Genomic DNA, 20,652 nt, shown 5'->3' with positions numbered 1-20,652 from the left:
TCTTCTTCATTTTAAATTCCAAGAACTGTGATCCTCTTAGTTCTGAATACGCAAAGTCATTAACTTCCTTCTTAGAATTTTAGCATCACAATTCTTTAGAACTAAAGCAATTTGCGCAACAAGCTGAATCAGGTCAAAACAAGTGACAGCTGGGAGGGCAAATATCCTGACACCAGTTTGAACCACAGCAGTTTAGCTCCATACAAAGCATCAGCCTGTTGGCTGAATGCCAACAGGCATTTCCCCTGAGGGCTGGGGATAAGAATAGGCCCTCAGTTTGACTGTACTTGTCGTAAGAGGCAACTGAACAGCCACCGGGTAGATGGGACTCTGTTAGCCTGGGAAGGCAGCTCATCTGAGAGAAGGAAAACTCCCAAACCTCCGCTGCCTTGCAGCTACATCCAGTTTTGAAAAGGCTTCAGGAGTCAACCTCAAGGCAAAATCCGGAGCCGGAGTACCTGAGGCAGTTCATGGCTGAACACAGTCACGTTCTGGCAACTCCTGCGACGTCGCTGGAACCAACCATATTGGCTTCTGCCTTTCCATTGGACCATTTCAGCGACGTGGAGAGGGGGGATTTGCTGCATGGGTAACAGTCTATCCTCCATATCTACTTTACCCAGGCTTCGCGCACTGGAGAGGACACTCTGTTCCAGAACACTATTCAGAGTGCGATACCATAGTCTTCCGAGACTGAAGGATGCCAACAAGAAGAAGTTGGCTGAATGATTGATTTAAAAGACTTACATTCTGCCTTTTTGATTAAAAACTTTACAGGGCAGCCTATGAGGTTTAAAATACAACAAAAACAGCAACACAAGCCAACATGTTAATTAATAAGAAGCAGAAAGCAATAATCAAAACGGCAATCACAGAAGACATCAGTGAAAAACCTTGCAGAATGAAAAGGGTCTTGATGGCCCACTCAGACAGACAGACAGACAGACAGATGGATGCCTCTCCTCAGGCAGGGAGCCCCAAAGTTAAGGCACCACCATAGAAAATGCTGTCCTTGGTCCCTGATTGTCTCAGCAGGCAGGGTTTAAACACATCAGGCTATGACCTGGAGCACTCCAGGCATCTGGTAGTCTCTAGGCTGCTCTCTTCACTTCGTTGGTGCTTGCAGCAAGGAATTATGGGGAACATGGAGTCCTGAGCACAAAATACTTTGCACTGTCGTGGGATATCTCACAAGGCCTTGACAGTGGCCATGAGATTGTGGAATACCCTTGCAAAGGAGATCCATCAGCTTCCACGGTGCTTGGTGTTAATGAAATTGTATTCTTTCAAATATATATTCTTCAAATATATTAAGAGGTCGCAAAATATATGGATAGCTTATAGACCTTTTGTACAGATTCTGTTTATTTCAAGTAGGCTTGCCCATTAGATGTGCATGTGGCCCATGTAATTTACTGTGGGTTCAGGTGCCATTTTGAATTTTCTGTCTCAGGCACCAAAAAGGTCTTGGTGAGGCTGCTGGTGCTAAGGTTTCTCATGGCTGTTTGGACAATGAATGCGTATTTGTTGGATACTATTTGTGGTGTAATTAATGAAGAGAAATGAAGCAGCTTTCCCTTCACATACGTCCATGCAGCTTGGTTGCGCAGAATTGCTCACCTGGTACATTTAGTTTAAAGGGAAAAAAGCAAGGTTAGTTGTAATTCAACTATTCATTGGTTGCAATTCAAAAGGAACTTGGATGATTTTCAAGGACCACTCAGCCTCCTCCCTTGCCTGCAATATATCTATAATAATCTAACCCTTTTACTTATTCATTGCAGTAATTAATTCCTTAAAGACCAGTATCTCATTACCAGCTTACTTCTCTGCTCTGAATAGATTCAGCTTACATTTTTAAATGCCAAGAACTAGGATGCAATTCGCATCACCTCTGAATCGGTAATGTTGTGTATATCATTCTTACAATTTTAGTATCAGGACGTCTTCAAAATTGAGTGATGTGTACGGAAAAAAGTTCATTTTGACCTCAGAATTATTTTTCTCATGTCATAAGAAGCCAGCCAATTTGAAGCATCAAGAATATATATGTGAGCCTGCCCCTTTCAGAAACCCTGACCGAAAAGCTGGAGGAGGAGGAGCAGAGAGGGAGGGAGGGAGATGGTGTATGGACACATAAACTTTCCATAAAAGCAAAGTACATCAACAGGAACCTCACATTGTAGTGTATAGCTTTTCCAGTAGGGCTGGCTTAGGAGTTGTGGGGCCCAATGCCTTACATTTTTGTAAGGCCCCTAGCCCCTCTTGGACCCTCAACTAACTGGCAGAAGTGGGCCTTCGGCCAATGACACAACATGTGAAGCGCAGCACAAGGAAGGAGATGGTGGTGGTGCAATAATGTCACTGCCAACTGCTTGGAGGGGGCAATTGCAGCCCAATCGGACCCAGAGAGCTCCACTCGCTATGCTGGCCTCTGCATGGAGACTTACTTCCATGCAAAGTACTGGCTGCGGATGACCTGCTTTCTCCTGTAGCATGCCCCCCACCCAAGTGCAGAGTCTGTGCAATCAGGCTAAAGTTGGCCCTGTTTCTCAGATGGACCCTTTTCTTGGTACCAATCTAGAAGAGGATGGAGATGCAATTCCCAGAGGGCATTCCATCTCCGAACCCCAGAATGGGGAAAAAGGAACTCGACTGGATTCTGCCTGACATCTGCACTTTTTAGAAGGGCTCATGTGCTTGATTTCCTATTAAAGTTCCTCAATTTGTTGGACTTATGAATATCAACCCCACCCAGAGAAAAAACACAGACACTCTGTGAACCCGGGAATGATGGTTCTCCCTAATACGAATGAGCTGCAGCAAGACAAAGACCAAGAAGTTCTGGTGGAGACTGGAATGGCCACAGCACCAAGAATTGCAGGTAAATACCAGTCGTGGATTTTGCTAGGAGTTAGAGCCAAGACGGATGTCATCTTTTTAGAGCTACAGGCTGCTCTGGAATTGCATTCAGATAAAAAATATATTTTTCATGATCAGGGTTGAGATTGGAAAGAAATGGTTGTGCAGATGGGAAGCAGGCAACAGCCATGCATGTTGCTGATTGGTTGGGAGCTCCTGGAACTCAGGAGGAGGAGCTGCAGCATGGGCAAGAGTGGCAGTGCCATGATTTGGGAGGCAGAGGCAGTGGGACACAACTGGTGCACTGCAGGGCCTTTGAGAGGAATTTTATCAGGGGGTACAAAGTTTCTTTGGGGTCCCTTCCCAAAGTGGGAGGGGGTGAAACAGAGTGGGGGGGTGGCAATGAGGGTGGGCAGAATAGGGGCACAACTGGCAGGGGGAAAGTGGTAACAGTTGGAATAGTCTTTGGAACCCAGGTCTACCTGTCTTCCCAATGCAGAGCTCAGCTTTACCTGCCTGCCCAGTACTGGCAGCTAGATACAGTAATGCCGAAAACCAAACACACTCCTAAGTCTCTCGAAAATCTTTCAAATATAGAAAATCATTGCAGGAGATGAGTATTCATTGTGCTTAGGGTCACACTAGAATGGAGAGTGTCCTGTGTACACCAAAACCGACTTCTGCAGCAGCTGCAGTCCTGCAGCAGTGTCGCTGAGCTCCTCTACACTCCTTCATGGTAAGCAGATCCACAAGCCAAAGAGCTACTGTAGCAGGTCAGTTTCCTCCCAGATGTGACACTGTTAAGGAATATATGCGTTCCTGGCCCTGGTGTGTTTGGCTTGTGGCAGTAGTTGCCGCCATGTGCCCAGCATCCTGCGTGGACAGTGAATCTGGGTGAGATAGGAAAATGTCACATCCCAGGAAACTTCTGGGCCCCCACCTTTGGCTCCTGGGCCTCCTTTCTGACTCTGGGCCCGGCAACAAATTAACCCCTTTACCCCTCCTCTCCTAGGCCCTGGTGCACTGTGTAATAAAAGGTGAACCATTGCACATGATCTTTACATAACAATAGTTGCCATTAAGTGTTCCTCAAACTTCTTCCCCCATGATCTGGAGCAATAATATCACATACTCTCACAACCCTATTCCTGTGCTTAGTCTGAAAATGTCTCACATGTAATGGAAGACAAGATAACAGGTAAGGGCGCAATCCTACCCTGCGCTGGAACAGGCAAGTCAAGAGGCTTGCGTTGTATCCAGCACAGGATAGGGGCCAGAATTGGCTCAACCTTTTCCCCTTACACTTGGGTAAAGTGCCCTGGCCCCAATGGGTCTCCTTAGACTTGCGCCATCTCCTGAGGTGGCACAAGTTCGAGGAGAGCGTAGAGGCTTCAAGCCACTCCGAACGGCCCAGGAACAGGGGCTGGGATCCAGCAGATCCATATCTGCTGGATCCCATCCCTGCCTCTTGCTCCCCACCCGCCCACCCTGGGGCCGGCCACCGCCTGCCTTCCCCTCACCCAGGAATGCCTCCCTCCAGCCTCCTCCCTGCCTCCTCCCTGCCTACCCCAGAGTCTTGCATTAGCCCAGCTGGGTTGACGCAAGGCTCTCTTCCTCCGTTGACCTGGAAGCTTCTGCTAGCCTCTGCAGGCCATCGCGCATCTGCTCTCTGGCCTTGCCAACTCTCGGGGAGGCACAAACATTTGCGACCCTCCTGCGCCGATGCAAGGGACTTGCACTGGTCCGTGTGCAGTTCAGGATTGTGCTGTAAGCTAATTTGAAACTTATGAATCATTAGTCATGTCATACTGTGTTAATTTAACCCATATCTGCCCAACCAACAGGTGTACACATTTGATCCCTGTTGCGGATATGCAATGTTGGGCAGAAATGGCTTAAGGAGATTCTTTATAATAAATCAACAATTTAAAATTTGCAGCACCGTTTTAGTTTCATCTGATCTCTGTCTTTCTCTACTGTTGTGGGGGATGGCAGCCCTGGCATTCCACACACACTAAGGGGCATTCTCCCTTTCCATCTCCAGGGACTGAGCCCAGACCACTAAAAACTTTCTGAAGCTGCGCTGGTGGGGGGGGGGGGAACAGATATTTTCACACAACAGTTGCTCCATTCTCCCCAGTCTCACTCGCCAATGGTCAAGCATTTATTTTATTCCCAGGCTGAAGCCTTCCCTTCTTACTCCCCTGCACAACCCTAGGAGGTAGGTGCCATGCGCAGATCCTGGAGTGATGCCTGAGCCTAGAACAACACCACATATTTCCTCCAGATGACTCCAGCAGAGCCTGCATACATACCCAGCCACCCACCACCCTCCTCAAGCACTCTGACTGAGTAGGTGGTTCCTGGCTCTGATTTCTGCAGCTGCCACTAGGCATTCTGCAGGACTAGGAAAAAGTGAGAATGGCCAGAGGAATTATCAGGCTGGGGATTGCTCCACACTGAACGCTTCTTCCACAAGGCAGTGGTAGTGCTCTCCCCAGCAGCAGCAGAGCTCGAGCTGCTGCCCTGTGAACATTCTCTGTGCAGTTCTTAGCACTCGAGCCAAGGCAGGGCTGTGGTGCACAGGTTTTCACCCCAAATCAGCTCAGGTTCATCTGAACAGGGGCATCAAACTCATTTCATACATTGGGCAGAATAGCATTAGCAATAGACAACTGCTAAGGGCTCAAAGTGATGTCATTAAGCAGGAAGTGACATCATAAGAACATAAGAACAGCCCCACTGGATCAGGCCATAGGCCCATCTAGTCCAGCTTCCTGTATCTCACAGCGGCCCACCAAATGCCCCAGGGAGCACACCAGATAACAAGAGACCTCATCCTGGTGCCCTGCCCTACATCTGGCATTCTGACTTAACCTGGTTCTGGTATTATGTGAGAGTGTAAAGAGCATCTCCCTATCCACTCTGTCCATTCCCTGCATAATTATTCCCTGCATAATTCCCTGCATCATCATTAAGTAGATGATGACCAGAAAGAAGCACTTTGTCTTCACAGGTTGGCAACCTTCAGTTTCGAAAGACTATAGTATAAGCCTGCAGTACCCAGTATTCCCAGGCGGTCTCCCATCCAAGTACTAACCAGGCCTGACCCTGCTTAGCTTCCATGATCAGGCATGTGCAGGGTAACAGTTGCTGCTCATAGGCTTCACATATGAACTCATTAGCTTCACATTAGTAACAGTTGCTGCTCATAGGCTTCACATATGAACTCATTAGTCTTCACATATGAACTCATTAGCTGCAAATGACAGAAAAGAAAATTCACAAATCTTGATAATACTTTCAAGATATGGGAGAGTGCAATTATTAAACAGGTCGCTCTTCCAGCAGTGTTGCTTCTGCCAAGGCATCACTTCACACCTCAGCAACTAAGAGGTGCTCTGCGAAGTGTTGCCTAGGCAGATATGGCACTGCTGAAAGGGCAGCCCATGTGATAATTGGGCTCTCCCAGTGCCTCAGCTGCATCTCACCCCCTTGGTCTGCACTTTCACACGTAGAGCCTTTTGCCTTCTAAAGCTTCCTTCCATCTTTCCCTCCCAGAGATTCAGCAGAAGCAGCACTGCTGAAAGGGCTTCAGTGGGAAAGCCAATTGTCATGTGGGCTGAATAAAGAGTTGTTTGGTGCCTATCCTGCCTTGCAACCCAGTAGGAAGCAGCTCACAACCTGTGCTTTGAAGAACACTGATATAAAGCATTGCCCCTAATATGTAAATCAGCCTTCAAAGAATCAGTGCTGAAGAAAATTCCCATTCAACCTAAGTTCCACTTTCTCCTTTCTCTCCCTCTGAAAGGCAACTGCATCCCCCTGTGGAAATGGAAGTCCTCCTACTTGCTTTACCTGCTGCTGGCACTGTCTTACCTGTTGATCATCACCTTGTTTGGGCTTGTCTTCTCCAAAGGTAATCAAATTCCTCAGAGGTATGAGATGCTTCACTACCTTGAAGATAAAGTGTGGGAGGGATTTTTCTCATTCAGATCCTCCCATGTGTAAGATGGTCTGAGGACCATCAAAATTCTACAGATCACCTGATTTGTCTGTTCTAGGCAGGGTTGTACTTCACTTAAAAGATCATCAGATTCAGAATCTGAAGCATTGATAAGTTGACAGCTGGTGTGGCTTAACCAACTTCAAAGCAACCAAGTTCTAACCTAGTTTCCAGCACTGAGGTAAGGGCAATGCAGCTCCGAGGTAAGGGAACAGATATTCCCTTACCTTGAGGAGGCCTCTGTGACTGCCCCCCAACTGCAGGATGCAGCACACATCCCATTGACACAGCTATGTCAGTGCTGGAAAGTTAGTTAGGATTTGAGCCTTAGAGACTGAGTTGCAAACTGGGATTTCTCCAGTTCCAACTTCCCTTCTGCCATGAATTCACTAGATAAAATAATACTAATATAGTGCTAGTAGTGGTTGAACTGTTGATACTGTATTGTTCGCAGGGCAAAACATTTTCCATGTATATCTTTAACCAAAAAGACAGAAAACCCATTGACTTTTCAATCAGTTGTGGAGATAGTACTGCAGAGTAAATAAATATGAATAAATAAATAGCATGAATGAATGAATGAATAGCAGCTCTTTGGAACAAGTCACAGTTTAACATCTGGAGAGATTTAATTCCCATAAGGAAGAAACAGAAAAATCAGTTGAGCTTGAAGAAATATTGAAATTAAAGAGAAAATTTGAAAGGAAGGCTGAGAATGAGAAGAATGAAAATAACAGCAGAAAATGTTAATGAATCAGCCAGATAAGAGAAATGAGATTGACTTTTTTAAATCATCAAGAGCAGTTGTACTCTTTCTGCATAGGATTGTAAATATAAATTGCAATCCTATACACACTTACCTGGGAGAAAGTCCCATTGTACTCAGTCTTACCTCTGAGTAGACATGCCTACTCTACCTTTTAACATTAAATATCTACCATCCATATCTTCCCCCAGAGAAGTTCCAATTTTTTCATGTTTCCAATAATTACTGAAATTTCATTCATTATAAATACACCCTCTAAACACATTTTCCAAAAACTATAAATCTTGTTGCAATAGGTGTGTTTCTTGCAGAAAGAGTACAACTGCTCATGATGGATTTTTTAAAGGCGGTCTCTTTTCCCTGGGAAGAAGAGTGGCCATCTATAGACCTCCATGAATTTGTCCAATCCCCTTTTCAAACCATCCAAACTAGTGGCTATCATCACATCTGGTGGCAAGGAATTCCTCAGACTAGTTATGCACTGAGTGAAGAAGTACCAAATTTCATTAATTCTGTACTTAAATCCAGAAAAATATTAAGAAATGGTTGATGAAGGCAAACAGCAGGATACTTGGCATCAGATACAGCTAAAAACATATACATTGGGCAGCTAAATCCTAGGCTGCACTGCAGCCCCAGCGCTGGCTATGCAAGTAGCAAATGTGCCATATGGCACGATTGTGCCACCCAGAGAGGAGGCAGTGCTGGCAGGGAGGCCTGCGCTGTCCTGTTGACATCGCAGATCGACCCCTGGTCATTACCAGTGAGCAGGTAAACGCCTAGCAGTGTGGGGGCATGAAGTGGCAGGAGGGCTGTGGAAGGTATTTCTGGGCAGGGAAGGGCGGAACGGGGGATGGACAGTCCTGGGATGGAGGTAGAATCAGCAGAAGTCACCTCCACTAAATCCTATCCCCTGTGTCAGGCTCAGAAGCGCAATACAGAGCTTTTTGAATCTACACCTGCAATTTAGCTGGGGCTGAGTCAAGGAATCCCTCTGAGCAAGATGGGTCTTTACTTGATGTAAGGGGATGAATGTTCCCTTCCCCTGAGGAGACCTCTAGCTTGCTTGTATCCAGTACTGAATACAGTAGCGGACATTTAGAGTCACTGCTCCTGTGCTGGATAGGATTGGGGCTTTATTCAAATAGTTTTAGTTCTTACACAAGACTAGATTATATCTTCCTATGCCTCTCATTATAATAATGGGCTGAGAATACAGAAATAGGGTCAATTTAATTAACTGATCATACTTTTATATTTTTAACTGGGGATATAATTAAAAAAAAACAAAAAACAGGCTATCAAGCATGGATATTAGAGTCATAAATTCATAGGTCCAGAAATAGCAACAAAGATAGAGCAACATTACTGGGTTTTTTCTGGGAAATTTGGGTTCTGTTGAAAATATGGTAATTACTCAGGACACTTTTAAAGTTGCAATGAAGGGGAAAGTGCCTTCTGCTAATTAATAAAATTAAGAGACATAACATTCATCACACAGATGAATTATTCGGCTTCTTATTGCTAGCACAGAAAGAACCAGGTTTATGAGAAGCAGGAAAAACAGCTAACGCATTAGCTTTCCTGAAAGAAAAATAGTATGAAGAAGTGGAAAAGCCTGGATGATTTTGGTTAAGAAAATCAGAAAAGTGTTATTTTCTCAATAAGGAAACTCTTCAAGGAGGTAGTGAATAATCCTGATGAGATTAGAAAAGATTTTATTTCTTTCTATTCTGAGTTATAAAATTCTAAACTCCCGTAGGGGGGGAAAGTTCAGAAATTTCTTAAGAAGCAGACAACTGTGAACCTGGAGAGGGCAAAGGAGGGCAGCAGGAAATTAAACGCTCCTGGTTCATTTAAAGAAATTGAAAATCAAATCAATTATTTGAAAATTAATAAATCGCTAGGATTGGATGGATGGGCTGACAATTGAACTCTAATTAGAATGGAATGACAGAAAAAGATCCCTTCCGGTGCTCAGAAAAACTGCACTTGATGAATGCAAGGGGAGAGGGAATGGCAGCAACCTGATGTGCCACCTTCCCCCACCCCCACCCCCCTGCACTGACCCACTACTTACTCCCTAGCCAACTCTACTGCATTTCAGTGGTTGTCTGCAGAGACAAGCCCTGAATGCAGGGAGGCTGTTTTCTGGTGTTTTAGAACAGGGGTGCCCAAACCCCGGCCCGGGGGCCACTTGTGGCCCTCGGGGGCTCCCAATCCGGCCCTTGGGGAGCTCCCAGTCTCCAATGAGCCTCTGGAGCCCATGCTGGCCCGACGCAACTGCTCTCAGCATGAGGACAGCTGTTCGACTTCTCTCCTGAGCTGTGGGACGAGGGCTCCCTCCACTGCTTGCTGTTTCACGTCTGTGATGCAGCAGCGGCAGCGAAGGAAAGGCCAGCCTTGCTTTGTGCAAGCCCTTTTATAGGCCTTGAGCTACTGCAAGACCTTCATTCATTCATATAAATTCAATCTCTAAAAAATTCATTTATGTAAATTTATTCAAATTTTAAATGCAAATTAATTCATTTTTCCCCAGCCCCCGACACAGTGTCAGAGAGATGATGTGGCCCTCCTGCCAAAGTGTTTGGACACCCCTGTTTTAGAACATTATTTGGCCAACATTCTACAATGCGAGGAAAGTGGCAGACACAGTTAGCTGGTGCACTCCCATTCCATTTTGAGCATCTGTATGGCCTTTCCATCATTTCTGTGACTGTAATATTGTGTGTGTCTTTCCTTACAATTTTAGCCTCAAAGATTTCTGCAGAAGTGAGCCAGCTGCAGGAACAGAACAAGGATTGTGAGTGTCTCTCCAAAAGCCAACTATGGGGTTTGGGCTGTAACTGCTTGGGCAGGGCAGCAATGGGAGTTACTAAATTTCAGACTGATTTCACCAGGGAGCGCCCCAGTGGCCCTGAGGACCTGTTCGCTGTGTCAAAGCACCACCAACAGGCCTCCCATGCCTGGGTTTAGAGAACAAGCCCTCCACATCTGCCAGGCTGGCTTGTCATCTGGCACCTCTGGGCCAAACTAGATGTGATTTGGGAGTTCCATGACAATCATAACCAAGTGGACTCTCCACTGACTCACTATATCTCTTCTGTAATGGTTGCTGTGAGATGCGGCCTGACTCCTACTGGCTGAGAGTTCTGTAGCTTTAGCATCCTTGATTTGCATGCCTTACTAGGATTAAGACTGTAGCTGGTGCCTATTCACACAAAGGGAGTTAGGCCCATAAGTTTTGGTTCAACAGCCAGTGGAGGGTATAAAATGACAGGGATTCAACTCCTTGGGGCATCTCTCTTCTCCCGTTGCAAAGTTAGGATGTCACTGTTGGCTGGAATATTGGAAAACTCATAGGGCAGAGACTGAGCCAATAGGTATTATATGTTTGGAATTACAAATAACTTACCTTCTTTTCCTAATTCTTTCAGTAAAATATATTGGTTGTGTTAACTTAGCTCGCTACCCCCGTGTGCGGTTGGGTCGTGATTTCATGGGGCCAACACGCTTCTGGGTGTTGTTTGGGGCAGTTTTCTTATGTGGTGGAAGGCATCTGTAAAACAAATTAGTATGCAAGCCTTCCTTCCCCTCCTTGAGCAGGGAGAGTTCCAGGGACCGCACAGCCTGAGTTTGGCATCTTTTAGAGAGATCCCTGGAAGCTTCTGGTGTCTTTGTAATATTTGATGTAATCTTTGCAAATGTAAGAGTTGAGCATTGGGTGGAGGTAAACAAGCATGAACTCCTACAAGTAACACAACAGTCCAACTGAGACTCCCAGAAAAATCCCTGAACTCATAAAGCGCTTCTAGTCCTTAGTTCGTTCTCTCTCTCTCTCTCTCTCTCTCTCTGTGTGTGTGTGTGTGTGTGTGTGTGTCTACTTGGTCTGTCCACTTTTCACCAGAAACTGGCACACTGGTTGAAAATTGCTGCTCTAGACAACCAATTTCATTGGAAGAGGCTATTTATTGAGGAAACAGAGTTCAGAGATTAGGAACCTCAGGTGACCAGGGCTCCCACAAATGGGTTATCCAAAAAATGTAGTCAACCCATAGTAGGACTTTGAGTATCTGCCTTTGCCATCTTATGTGAAGTAGCTGCTTTGGGCTTGCTGTGAACCTCAGCCTTTTCTCTTTTGCCAGTGTTCCCATGTGGATCCAGAACCAGGGAATGGGAATACTTTGATGGTCAGTGTTACTTCTTTTCTGTGGATTTGAGTACTTGGCACACAGCTAGTGCTCACTGCGAAGATAAGGATGCACACCTGGTAGTCATTCATGATGAAGCTGAACAGGTAACAATGCTATAACTGTTGAAAAGCGGTATATAGATGATGATGATGATGATGATATGGGTGGAAGATACATGCACTTCTTGAAGTGAAGAATAGCTGTCTTAGCAGGAGGAGAGCATTTGTCCTTTTTCATACTGAATTAGCATTCTTTCCAGTGCCTTCCAGTCTCCTGTGTTTCTTTTTAGAAGCAGTCCATCAAGAATAATAAAAGCAGCATTGGAAGGGGTCAGTGTAAAGAGAAGAAGTAAAAAGGGAACAGGTGCTTTAATCATTTCTTACGCGCCTATTCCACATTGCAAGCTTGTTCTCCTCCCGCCTCACAGTGATTCTGAACATACATTTGCAAAAACAAATGCAAACATACCTGGAACCCTTGCAGGGAATACCCGCATTACCTGTGAATTAGAATGAAGCTGCAGCAATGCTAGGAAGTCTCTGCTTTTCCTATGGGTGACAGCAGAGGTCTCCCAACTTGGAGAGTGAGTCTGGATCAGTGACTCATACAATGTTAACAGAGGACAAGTAACTGTACTTTGTCTAAGAGTCCCAGAAATGACATGTAGCAGAATTACCTCCTTCCAGTCAGGGACAGATATGCCTAGAGCAGTGGTTCTCACACATTTAGCACCAGGACCCACTTTTTAGAATCAGAATCTGTCAGGATGCACCAGAAGTGATGTCATGACCGTAAGTGACATCATCAAGCAGGAACATTTTTAGCAATCCTAGGCTGCAATCCTTCCCACACTTACCCAGGAGTAAATCCCACTGACATAGTGGTTTGTTAAAAGTACAGGTCTGTAACATTTCCCCAAATGCAGTCACATACCATGGTAGCATCAAGTCTACTCTATTAAAAATAAAATATTGAAATGAATGGGGACCCACCTGAAATTGGCTCGTGGTCCACCTGGTGGGTCCCAACCTACAGTTTGAGAGCCACTGGCCTAGAGCAATGATTCATCCAGTTTTCCACTTTTTGGTTTGCAGAATTTTATTCAGTCTCGGACAAGGAATGAAAAGTACTGGATTGGACTCAATGACCTGGCTGGTGAAGGGGAATGGATATGGACTGATGGCACAGAGTACAGAAACAGCTTCAAGTAAGACAGGTGACAAGCTGACAGCTTGTGACCCAACAAGCCAAATGCAGCTCATGAGTCATCAGTTGTGTTTTGCCAGGTGCTTGACAACCAGGCCAGCCCAAACCCTTTCTAAGCCAGAGGCAGCGCTGTGAAGCACTGCCCCACACTCTCCCCCAGCACTCAAAGCACACTGTGTCCAGACCTCCATTTCTGTTCTTCATCACTCAGGCCATTTGGCCTGCCCTGGTTAGGAGGGAGTTGTTCCCACAGTCGCCTCCTCTTCCATGCTCTATTGAACGTTCCTTCAGCTGCCAGTCCAGCTGCCTAGGCTTGCTCCTACAATGAGCTCGTTATCACCTCTGGGGGTTCGTTGTTGCTGGGACCTCCCTGCGGTTGCACTGCGGTTGCCAGCTGCAGTGCAGACCCAGCCTGCTCACTGCTGATCCTGCCACCCGGCATCCCCTAGCTTAGGCCAGGGCAAGTCGCCACCACCTACTTAGTACCTTCCCCTAACTCCAGGGAAGCAGTCCCTTTGAACCATCCCTTTGAAAGTCAGAGAGATCTACATCACTCCCTGAAGGAATTTGTCCAGGAGAATCTCCACAATATGGAGCTATTACTTATGAGCCATTATTTGGTATAGAATGATCAAGGACAGACAAAAGAAAATATTTCTTTACCCAGCGTGTGATTAGTCTATGGAACTCCTTGCCACAGGAAGTGGTGATGGCATCTCGCCTAGATGCCTTTAAGAGGGGATATGATAAATTTCTGGAGGAAAAGTCCATCACGGGTTACAAGTCATAGTAGGTATGTGCAAGCTCCTGGTTTTAGAGGTAGGCTACCTCACATTGCCAAATACAGGGAAAGGCACCAGGACACAGGTTGTGTCTTTTTGTCTTTTGTGCTTCCTGAAACATTTGGTGGGCCACTGTGAGATACAGGAAGCTGGACTAGATGGGGCTTTCCTGATGCAGTGGGGCTCTTCTTTTAGTCTTATGTAAGGACATCTAGGGGCATCTCATTCCCATATCTGGAGTTGGCATGCTAGGTTCAGGCCCTTAGGCTTCCATTTCTCTTACCCCTCAAGGGGCCAAGGAAATGAGCACACAACCCATACTAAACTCCTACATCCGGTACTCCTACACTGGTTCAGCGCAACTGCACACAGGAGGGTTTTCGTTCCAGGGTTTTACAACCAAAGGGTGTAAACCCTGTTTCACCTGAGAGATTGGTTATGTTGGGGCTTTTGAATTTTCTGCTCCTGGACATCAGCTGGATGTCCAGCTGGATTCAATAAGCTTCAGGTTTCAATGAGCTGGCTCAGGGTCAAGTTTCTTTTGGGTTCTGGTCAAGGGGAAGAGCAAGATGGTCAGAAAAGGTCATCAATAAGGCAGCAAAGCATCTAGAGGGAACAGCTTGAGGCCAGGGAATTGTGTGGATGGGAGTGAACCTTTCTCCAGCTTTCTTCAGCTTTTCTGACAGAATTATTTCACTGGCTTCCTTATTTAGGAAATGGAAGAAAGGTGAACCCAATGACCACAGCAACAAAGAAGACTGCGCCCAGATCTATGAAGCTGGGGAGTGGAATGACATGCCCTGCAACACAAAATGCTTCTATGTATGTCAGAAACCTTTGCCTTCCTGAACAACCATGAAAACCATTTGGCTTCATTTTTCTCCAGCTCTTCTACATAATTCCCAATATGTCCAGAACCCTTTCTGTTCACTCAGTGGTGTGGGATGGCGCATAACTCAGAGACACTACTTGCCATGCTTTTGATTTGAATTACTGAATATTTTATTAATCCAGTCAACAGATCTCAATTAATGAGTGACGCTTCATCGCAAGAAACATGGACTCATACAGAAATTATACATCACCAATCATTACATCGTACAAAAAGCTGCTTAACCCATTTTTGCCCAGCCCTCAGATCTACACATTTGGTCCCTGTTGCGTATATGCAATGTTGGGCAGAAATGACTTAAGCCCCGGCAGACCCAGAGCGATCAAATTTGCTCTTTTATATTTTTGTCCTGTAGCTATTAAAAAACACTGTGATCTTTGTTATAGACTTGTAAGGAAAAAAATGAGAGAGATAAAAGTCGGAAGATCTACTTCTGTTCCGTTTTTGAAGCCTGGCTCTGACAACAGAAGTATCAAATTTGCAAAAATGTCCAAAAGTATCAAATGTGGCATGTTTGTATTTTTGCCGTTAAATTCATCCTCAAAAGGTGCTTGTTAATTGTATCCTTCTGGCAGGAGTGTGCCTGATCAGCGGGGACCCCAACCATGACCAGCTCAAGCCCATGAGATGTGGAGCTGCCTCTGTAGAATGACCCTCTCTCTTCCCCCACACTTCCGCTCCATCCCCCTCATCCTTTCTCAATCCAAGCAATGGGAGGACACATCACAAGCTTTCTGGGTCCTGCACAAGAACAATTTTGTGCCAACATCTTGTTCCTCTTATCCAGTCAAAGAAACGGAATTGCTGAAATGGCACTTTCTATTGGCATGCAAGCATTAATAGGAGACCACAAGATACTTTGTTGCTTGACTTGAAGGACCAAAGGAATTTCCCCACCCCACTTTCATCCAGTGGTGTCACAAGAAGGGTGCAGTTGGTGCAGACTGCCCTGGATGACACCACAGGGAGCAGTGAGAACAACCTCGCCATCTCCCACACAATGAGGCACAATCCCCCCCCCCACCTGCAGCCACTGCTCTGCCCATGCCCTTCCGCCCCAAGAAGCAGCCTCACCCACCTCCAGGGGAAGAGGCATGTGTTTGTCAGGTTGACAATCGCCACCGGTCACTCACTCAGTTGCTCAGCTGCCTACTTTCCAGCTCAAGGTTCTGCTCGGTGGTCTTCACTTCTCATTCTCACTGACGAGTGTCAGCAGCAGGCACACAAAGAGATGAGGCCTGCAGAGGACTGAAGACCACTGAGCAGAGGCTCAAGCAGGAATTTTTTGCACCCAAAATAGCAACAGGGCACAACTGGGTTAGCCTGGACTCCTGCAGGAGATTGCTGTGTGGTGATGGCGGTGCACTGTGTGTGTGTGTGCACACGCGCCCCTAAGAAGTAAGAAAGGGACTCAGCATAGTGGGAGTACCCAATCTGGGATTGCAGGGTGGCTGTGTGTGCGCTGGCAGCAGGAGCTGGGGATGTGTGTGAGGGACCTCACATAAACACATGAGGAGGAGCCCCTTCCCCCAGCCTTGCATCAATGCTTTGCTTTTATCTGAACTCAGTGTTTGTGCATTGGGACCCACTAGGTAGGTCACAAGCCAATTTCAGGTGGGTCCCCATTCATTTCAATATTTTATTTTTAATAGACTTGGTGCTACAATGGTATGTGACTACATTTGGGGAAATGTTAGACCTATATTTTTAACAAGTTACTATGTATATTCTTTTAACAGTGGTAGTCAATGGGACTTACTCCTGGGTAAGTGTGGGTAGGACTGTAGCCTAGGATTGTTAAAAAATTTCCTGCTTGATGATGTCACTTCCAGTCATGACATCACTTCCGGTGAATCTTGACTGATTCTCATTCTAAAAGGTGGGTCTCAGTACTAAAAGTTTGAGAACCACTGATCTGAACTGATACCAAGGTCTCCTCACTCACCTCACTCACTTGCACATGCAATACTTGAGGATTAAAAGATAGGTTCCTACAATCATTCACTGCATGTCAGAGTCATGCGTCCAACTTCAGGGTGGCTGGCTCGGCAGCTAGGCTCTGCCATTTGAGGTGCAATGGGCAGCCATTTGTGGGCCTTGGCCAGAGGACACCAGTGGTGAGGGATGCTTTTCCAGGCAAGAGTAAAACTGGGCAAGCTGTAAAGCCTTGCTCATCTCACACTGAGGGTTGGGCGGTGAAGGACATCTCCCTTTCCCTGTGGTCTCCCCTGCCTTTTTCCTTCTCCAGCATGTTTTTCACATAAAAAAAAACCATGTGAAAGCTCAGCAATCTGGAAGTTTGGCAGGGACATGATCATGTCAGGCTCCCCACAGTGGGTGACAACTCTAGTGTCGCCACTGCTTTCATACTTGACCACTTTCTTCTTTACTGCTCCTTCTTTCAAATCCCTTCCTTTCCTTACCCATTAAATCATTCCCATTATGACTGCTATGGGAAGTGAATGAGAAATTAAGGATTTCCTTTTACTCCTATTATGTACAGTGGGCCCTTGGTATTCACGGGGGATCTGATACAGGGACACCCCCCCTCCCCCCGCAGATACTGAATTCCATGGATAATGAAATCCACAGGGGGATGATGCTGGGAAACTGGAAATGCCTTTCAGAAGCATCCAGGAGGCCTTCTGAGGCATGAGAAGGCCTGCGTGCAACCTCCCCACCCCTCAGAAGACCTCCTGGATGTGACTGGAAAGCAAATCCAATCATGTCCAGTCGGTTCTCTGAGACCCTCCAGCCCTGGGCCCAGCAACTGCAGATATTCAAATCCACTGATGCCAAACCCACAGATAAGAAGGGCCCACTGTATTTCTTTTTTTCTGAACCTCTTGTGTTAGCTTTTTCCTATGTAAAGCTCAAGCAAATGGGGGAAAAAAATAACCCGAGGGGAAACTTGGCTTGGTGAAGCAAAGTACATAGTTTGTAACACAATTCCGAAGGAGAAGGTAAGAGTTACACAGACTCTGAGGTTAGCCTCAGCGGGGCTAGACACAGATCTCATGTTGCACCCAGGGCTATTTCTCAAGTAAACTACTTTCTCGAATGTGCCATTCTAGAAGAAGTTGGCATGTCTGTCTACAGATGACTCAATCCCTCATGCCCCAGAGGGAGGTAAAAAACAGAACTCCAGTAATTTCCTCTGGCATCTGCCTCTCTAAGAAAAGCAGAAGCTGGGGAATGGGGCTCCCACTTTCATTAAGTTCCTCAATTTGGGGCATATATCAAGAGAGAAATCTTGAAGATGGTCAATGATGGGTCTCCTCGGTGGTAATGAGAAGCAGGAAAACACCGAGCAAGAACCAATAAGGACCAAAATAGCCATGGCACCAACAGCAGAAGGTAAATACTACATAGTTACAGTCTTGGCTCAGGGTTAGGGTGAAGACAGATGTAACAGTTTTAGAGTATTGAAGATGTTTGGGGAGCACCTTCAGTACACAACACAACGAAACCTATTGTGGAATGAAATTATTCTGCAGCTTGGAACAAGATTGCTGATTGGCTCTTCTGTGAAGACTCCCACCACGAAGACTCCCCTTCTCCCAGTTCCTGGAGTAGTTTTGTATTTTTAGTCATGCTTCCCTTTTTCTGAGAGTTAATAAGGTGACGACGACGACGACGACGACGACGACGACGACGACGACGACAACAACAACAACAACAACAACAATAATAATAATAATAATAATAATAATAATAATAATAATAATAATAATAATAATAATAATATTAATAACTTTATTTATATCCCGCCCTTCTCCCTAAAGGGACCCAGGGCGGCTAATGAACAGAAAAGTGCATAAATGTTCGTGTGATGCTTATAAAAAAACAAAGTAGCAGACAACCCTTCTGAAACATGAGGCAAGACTGATGTCTGACTGAGCCAGTGTTATAGTCACTTCTGTTTATGTTGCAGATCTGAGAGGAGGCCAAGTTCACCCCGTGACTCAAGAGACATTTCTGTGAGTGTTTGCTTTTTAATATTACACTCGTCTTCAACCATAGAAAAGCAGCTAGATCAGCACTAGAGAATGTTCTCGAAGCTGCTAGTGTTGTAACATTGTTGAAACTGAGCTGGTGTAGGACCTGATATTGATAAACAGTCTATGCCAGTGGTTCTCATACATTTAGTACTGGGACCCACTTTTGAGAATGAGAATCTGTCAGGACCCACTGGAAGTGATGTCATGACCGGAAGTGACATCATCAAGCAGGAAAATTTTAACAATCCTAGGCTGCAATCCTACCTGCACTCACCGAGGAGTAAATTCTATTTACTGAAATTGTTAAAAGAATATATAGTAGCTTGTTAAAAGTACAGATGTGTCACATTTCCCCAAATGCTGTCACATGCCATGGTAGCACCACATATAATATGATAAAAATAAAATATTGAAATGAATGAGGACCCACCTGAAATTGGTTTGCGATCCACCTAGTGGGTCCCAACCCACAGTTTGATAAACACTGGTCTATGCATTTTGGCATTCCATGCATTTTTGTTATGACCCATTTTTCTTTTTTCCTTTATTGTTTCCCCTTCACTTCTTGTTTTCATTTTTATTGTATTGTTATTTTCATTATTCACTAATAAAGATGAGGGGGGAAATACTACAGGTCCAACCTTGTCATACACAGATTTTTTATACACAGATTTGACTCAGCACGGATGGCCACTGCAACTGAGAAGGAATGTGCTGATCCCTGGAGAAGGGGGAAAATGCATTTCTTTAAAATCACAGTTTGAAAACTGCTTTTCTTACTGTTGTAGCGAGACAGTCATGCAAGTGATCATTCCATTCTTCAGCTGAGCCAGGCAAAAGCAGAGGGTCCTTTGCATTTTTAATTGCTGACTGCCTCTCTACAACAGTAAGAAATGCTGTTTTTAAACCACAATTATTAAGAGATGCACTTTTTAATTTTTTTCAACTCTTTTAGCAGGGAGTCCCAGAATCAATCCCTGAGGATGTTAAGGCATGACATTAGGAGCAACGGAGGGGCAAGAAACATGGGTCCTTAAATCTATTTTTCCACTGTTTTTTTATCCACGGATTTTTTTATCCACTAAGGGTTCTGCAGCAGAACCCCAGCAGATAACAAGGGACAACCAACATACAGTATCAGTATCCCAACATACAGTATCCCAACATACAGCCATAGACATATCAAGGTGACTATTTTAAATAAATATAAATAAAGGCTAATAAATAAACAAGCTACAAAACAGTGGGCAAACTTTCCACCAGCCATTTCAAGACTTTAAAAGATCCATGTACACTCTACCTTTGAGCTGGGGGTTGGAATCATGAAGGGGAAACAGACAGAGGGATCTGTGGTTGTGACAGAGGAGAAAAAATTGGGAATTGGTTTCCACAGTCTTACCCCAAGCACCCGAAAGACTCACAAGAGAGTATGAAATTTTTCCTCAAAATACCTTGTTTTACAAAGTCAGTCTAGGGGCCAATCTAGATATTTCATTAAGGGTGAAATCCTATATATACTTACCTGGGAGTACCACTGAACTCACTAGCTAGGATTTGTTTGACTATACACGCATACGATTGTGCTGTAAGACATTTGAGTTGCCAGGCATTGTTGCCAGGTTAGAGTTTTTCTAAGTCAATAGCATCCATAAGAACATAAGAACATGCCCCACTGGATCAGGCCATAGGCCCATCTAGTCCAGCTTCCTGTATCTCACAGCGGCCCACCAAATGCCCCAGGGAGCACACCTGATAACAAGAGACCTCATCCTGGTGCCCTCCCTTGCTTCTGGCATTCTGACATAGCCCATTTCTAAAATCAGGAGGTTGCGCATTCACATCATGGCTTGTAACCCATAATGGATTTTTCCTCCAGAAACTTGTCCAATCCCCTTTTAAAGGCATCCAGGCCAGATGCCGTCACCACATCCTGAGCAAGGAGTT

The 20,652-nt window shown here is 45.3% G+C and overlaps 1 protein-coding gene across 1 annotated transcript; it reads left to right on the top strand.

Moving 5' to 3' along the window:
* The first annotated feature begins 2,790 nt into the window (after positions 1–2,790).
* LOC136641563 (hepatic lectin-like) lies at positions 2,791–15,253 on the top strand. The gene is made up of 6 exons (XM_066617458.1): positions 2,791–2,884; positions 6,674–6,781; positions 10,387–10,437; positions 11,780–11,931; positions 12,922–13,034; positions 14,529–15,253. The coding sequence occupies exons 1-6, from the start codon at positions 2,791–2,793 to the stop codon at positions 14,662–14,664; spliced, it is 654 nt and encodes a 217-aa protein (XP_066473555.1). The 3' UTR covers positions 14,665–15,253.
* The last annotated feature ends 5,399 nt before the right edge of the window (positions 15,254–20,652 follow it).

This window comes from Tiliqua scincoides, chromosome 2 (genome assembly GCF_035046505.1).
Source record: "Tiliqua scincoides isolate rTilSci1 chromosome 2, rTilSci1.hap2, whole genome shotgun sequence".
NCBI lineage: Eukaryota > Metazoa > Chordata > Lepidosauria > Squamata > Scincidae > Tiliqua > Tiliqua scincoides.
The sequence above is the reverse complement of the archived record's forward strand: the minus strand, read 5'-3'. Positions and strand labels throughout refer to the sequence as shown.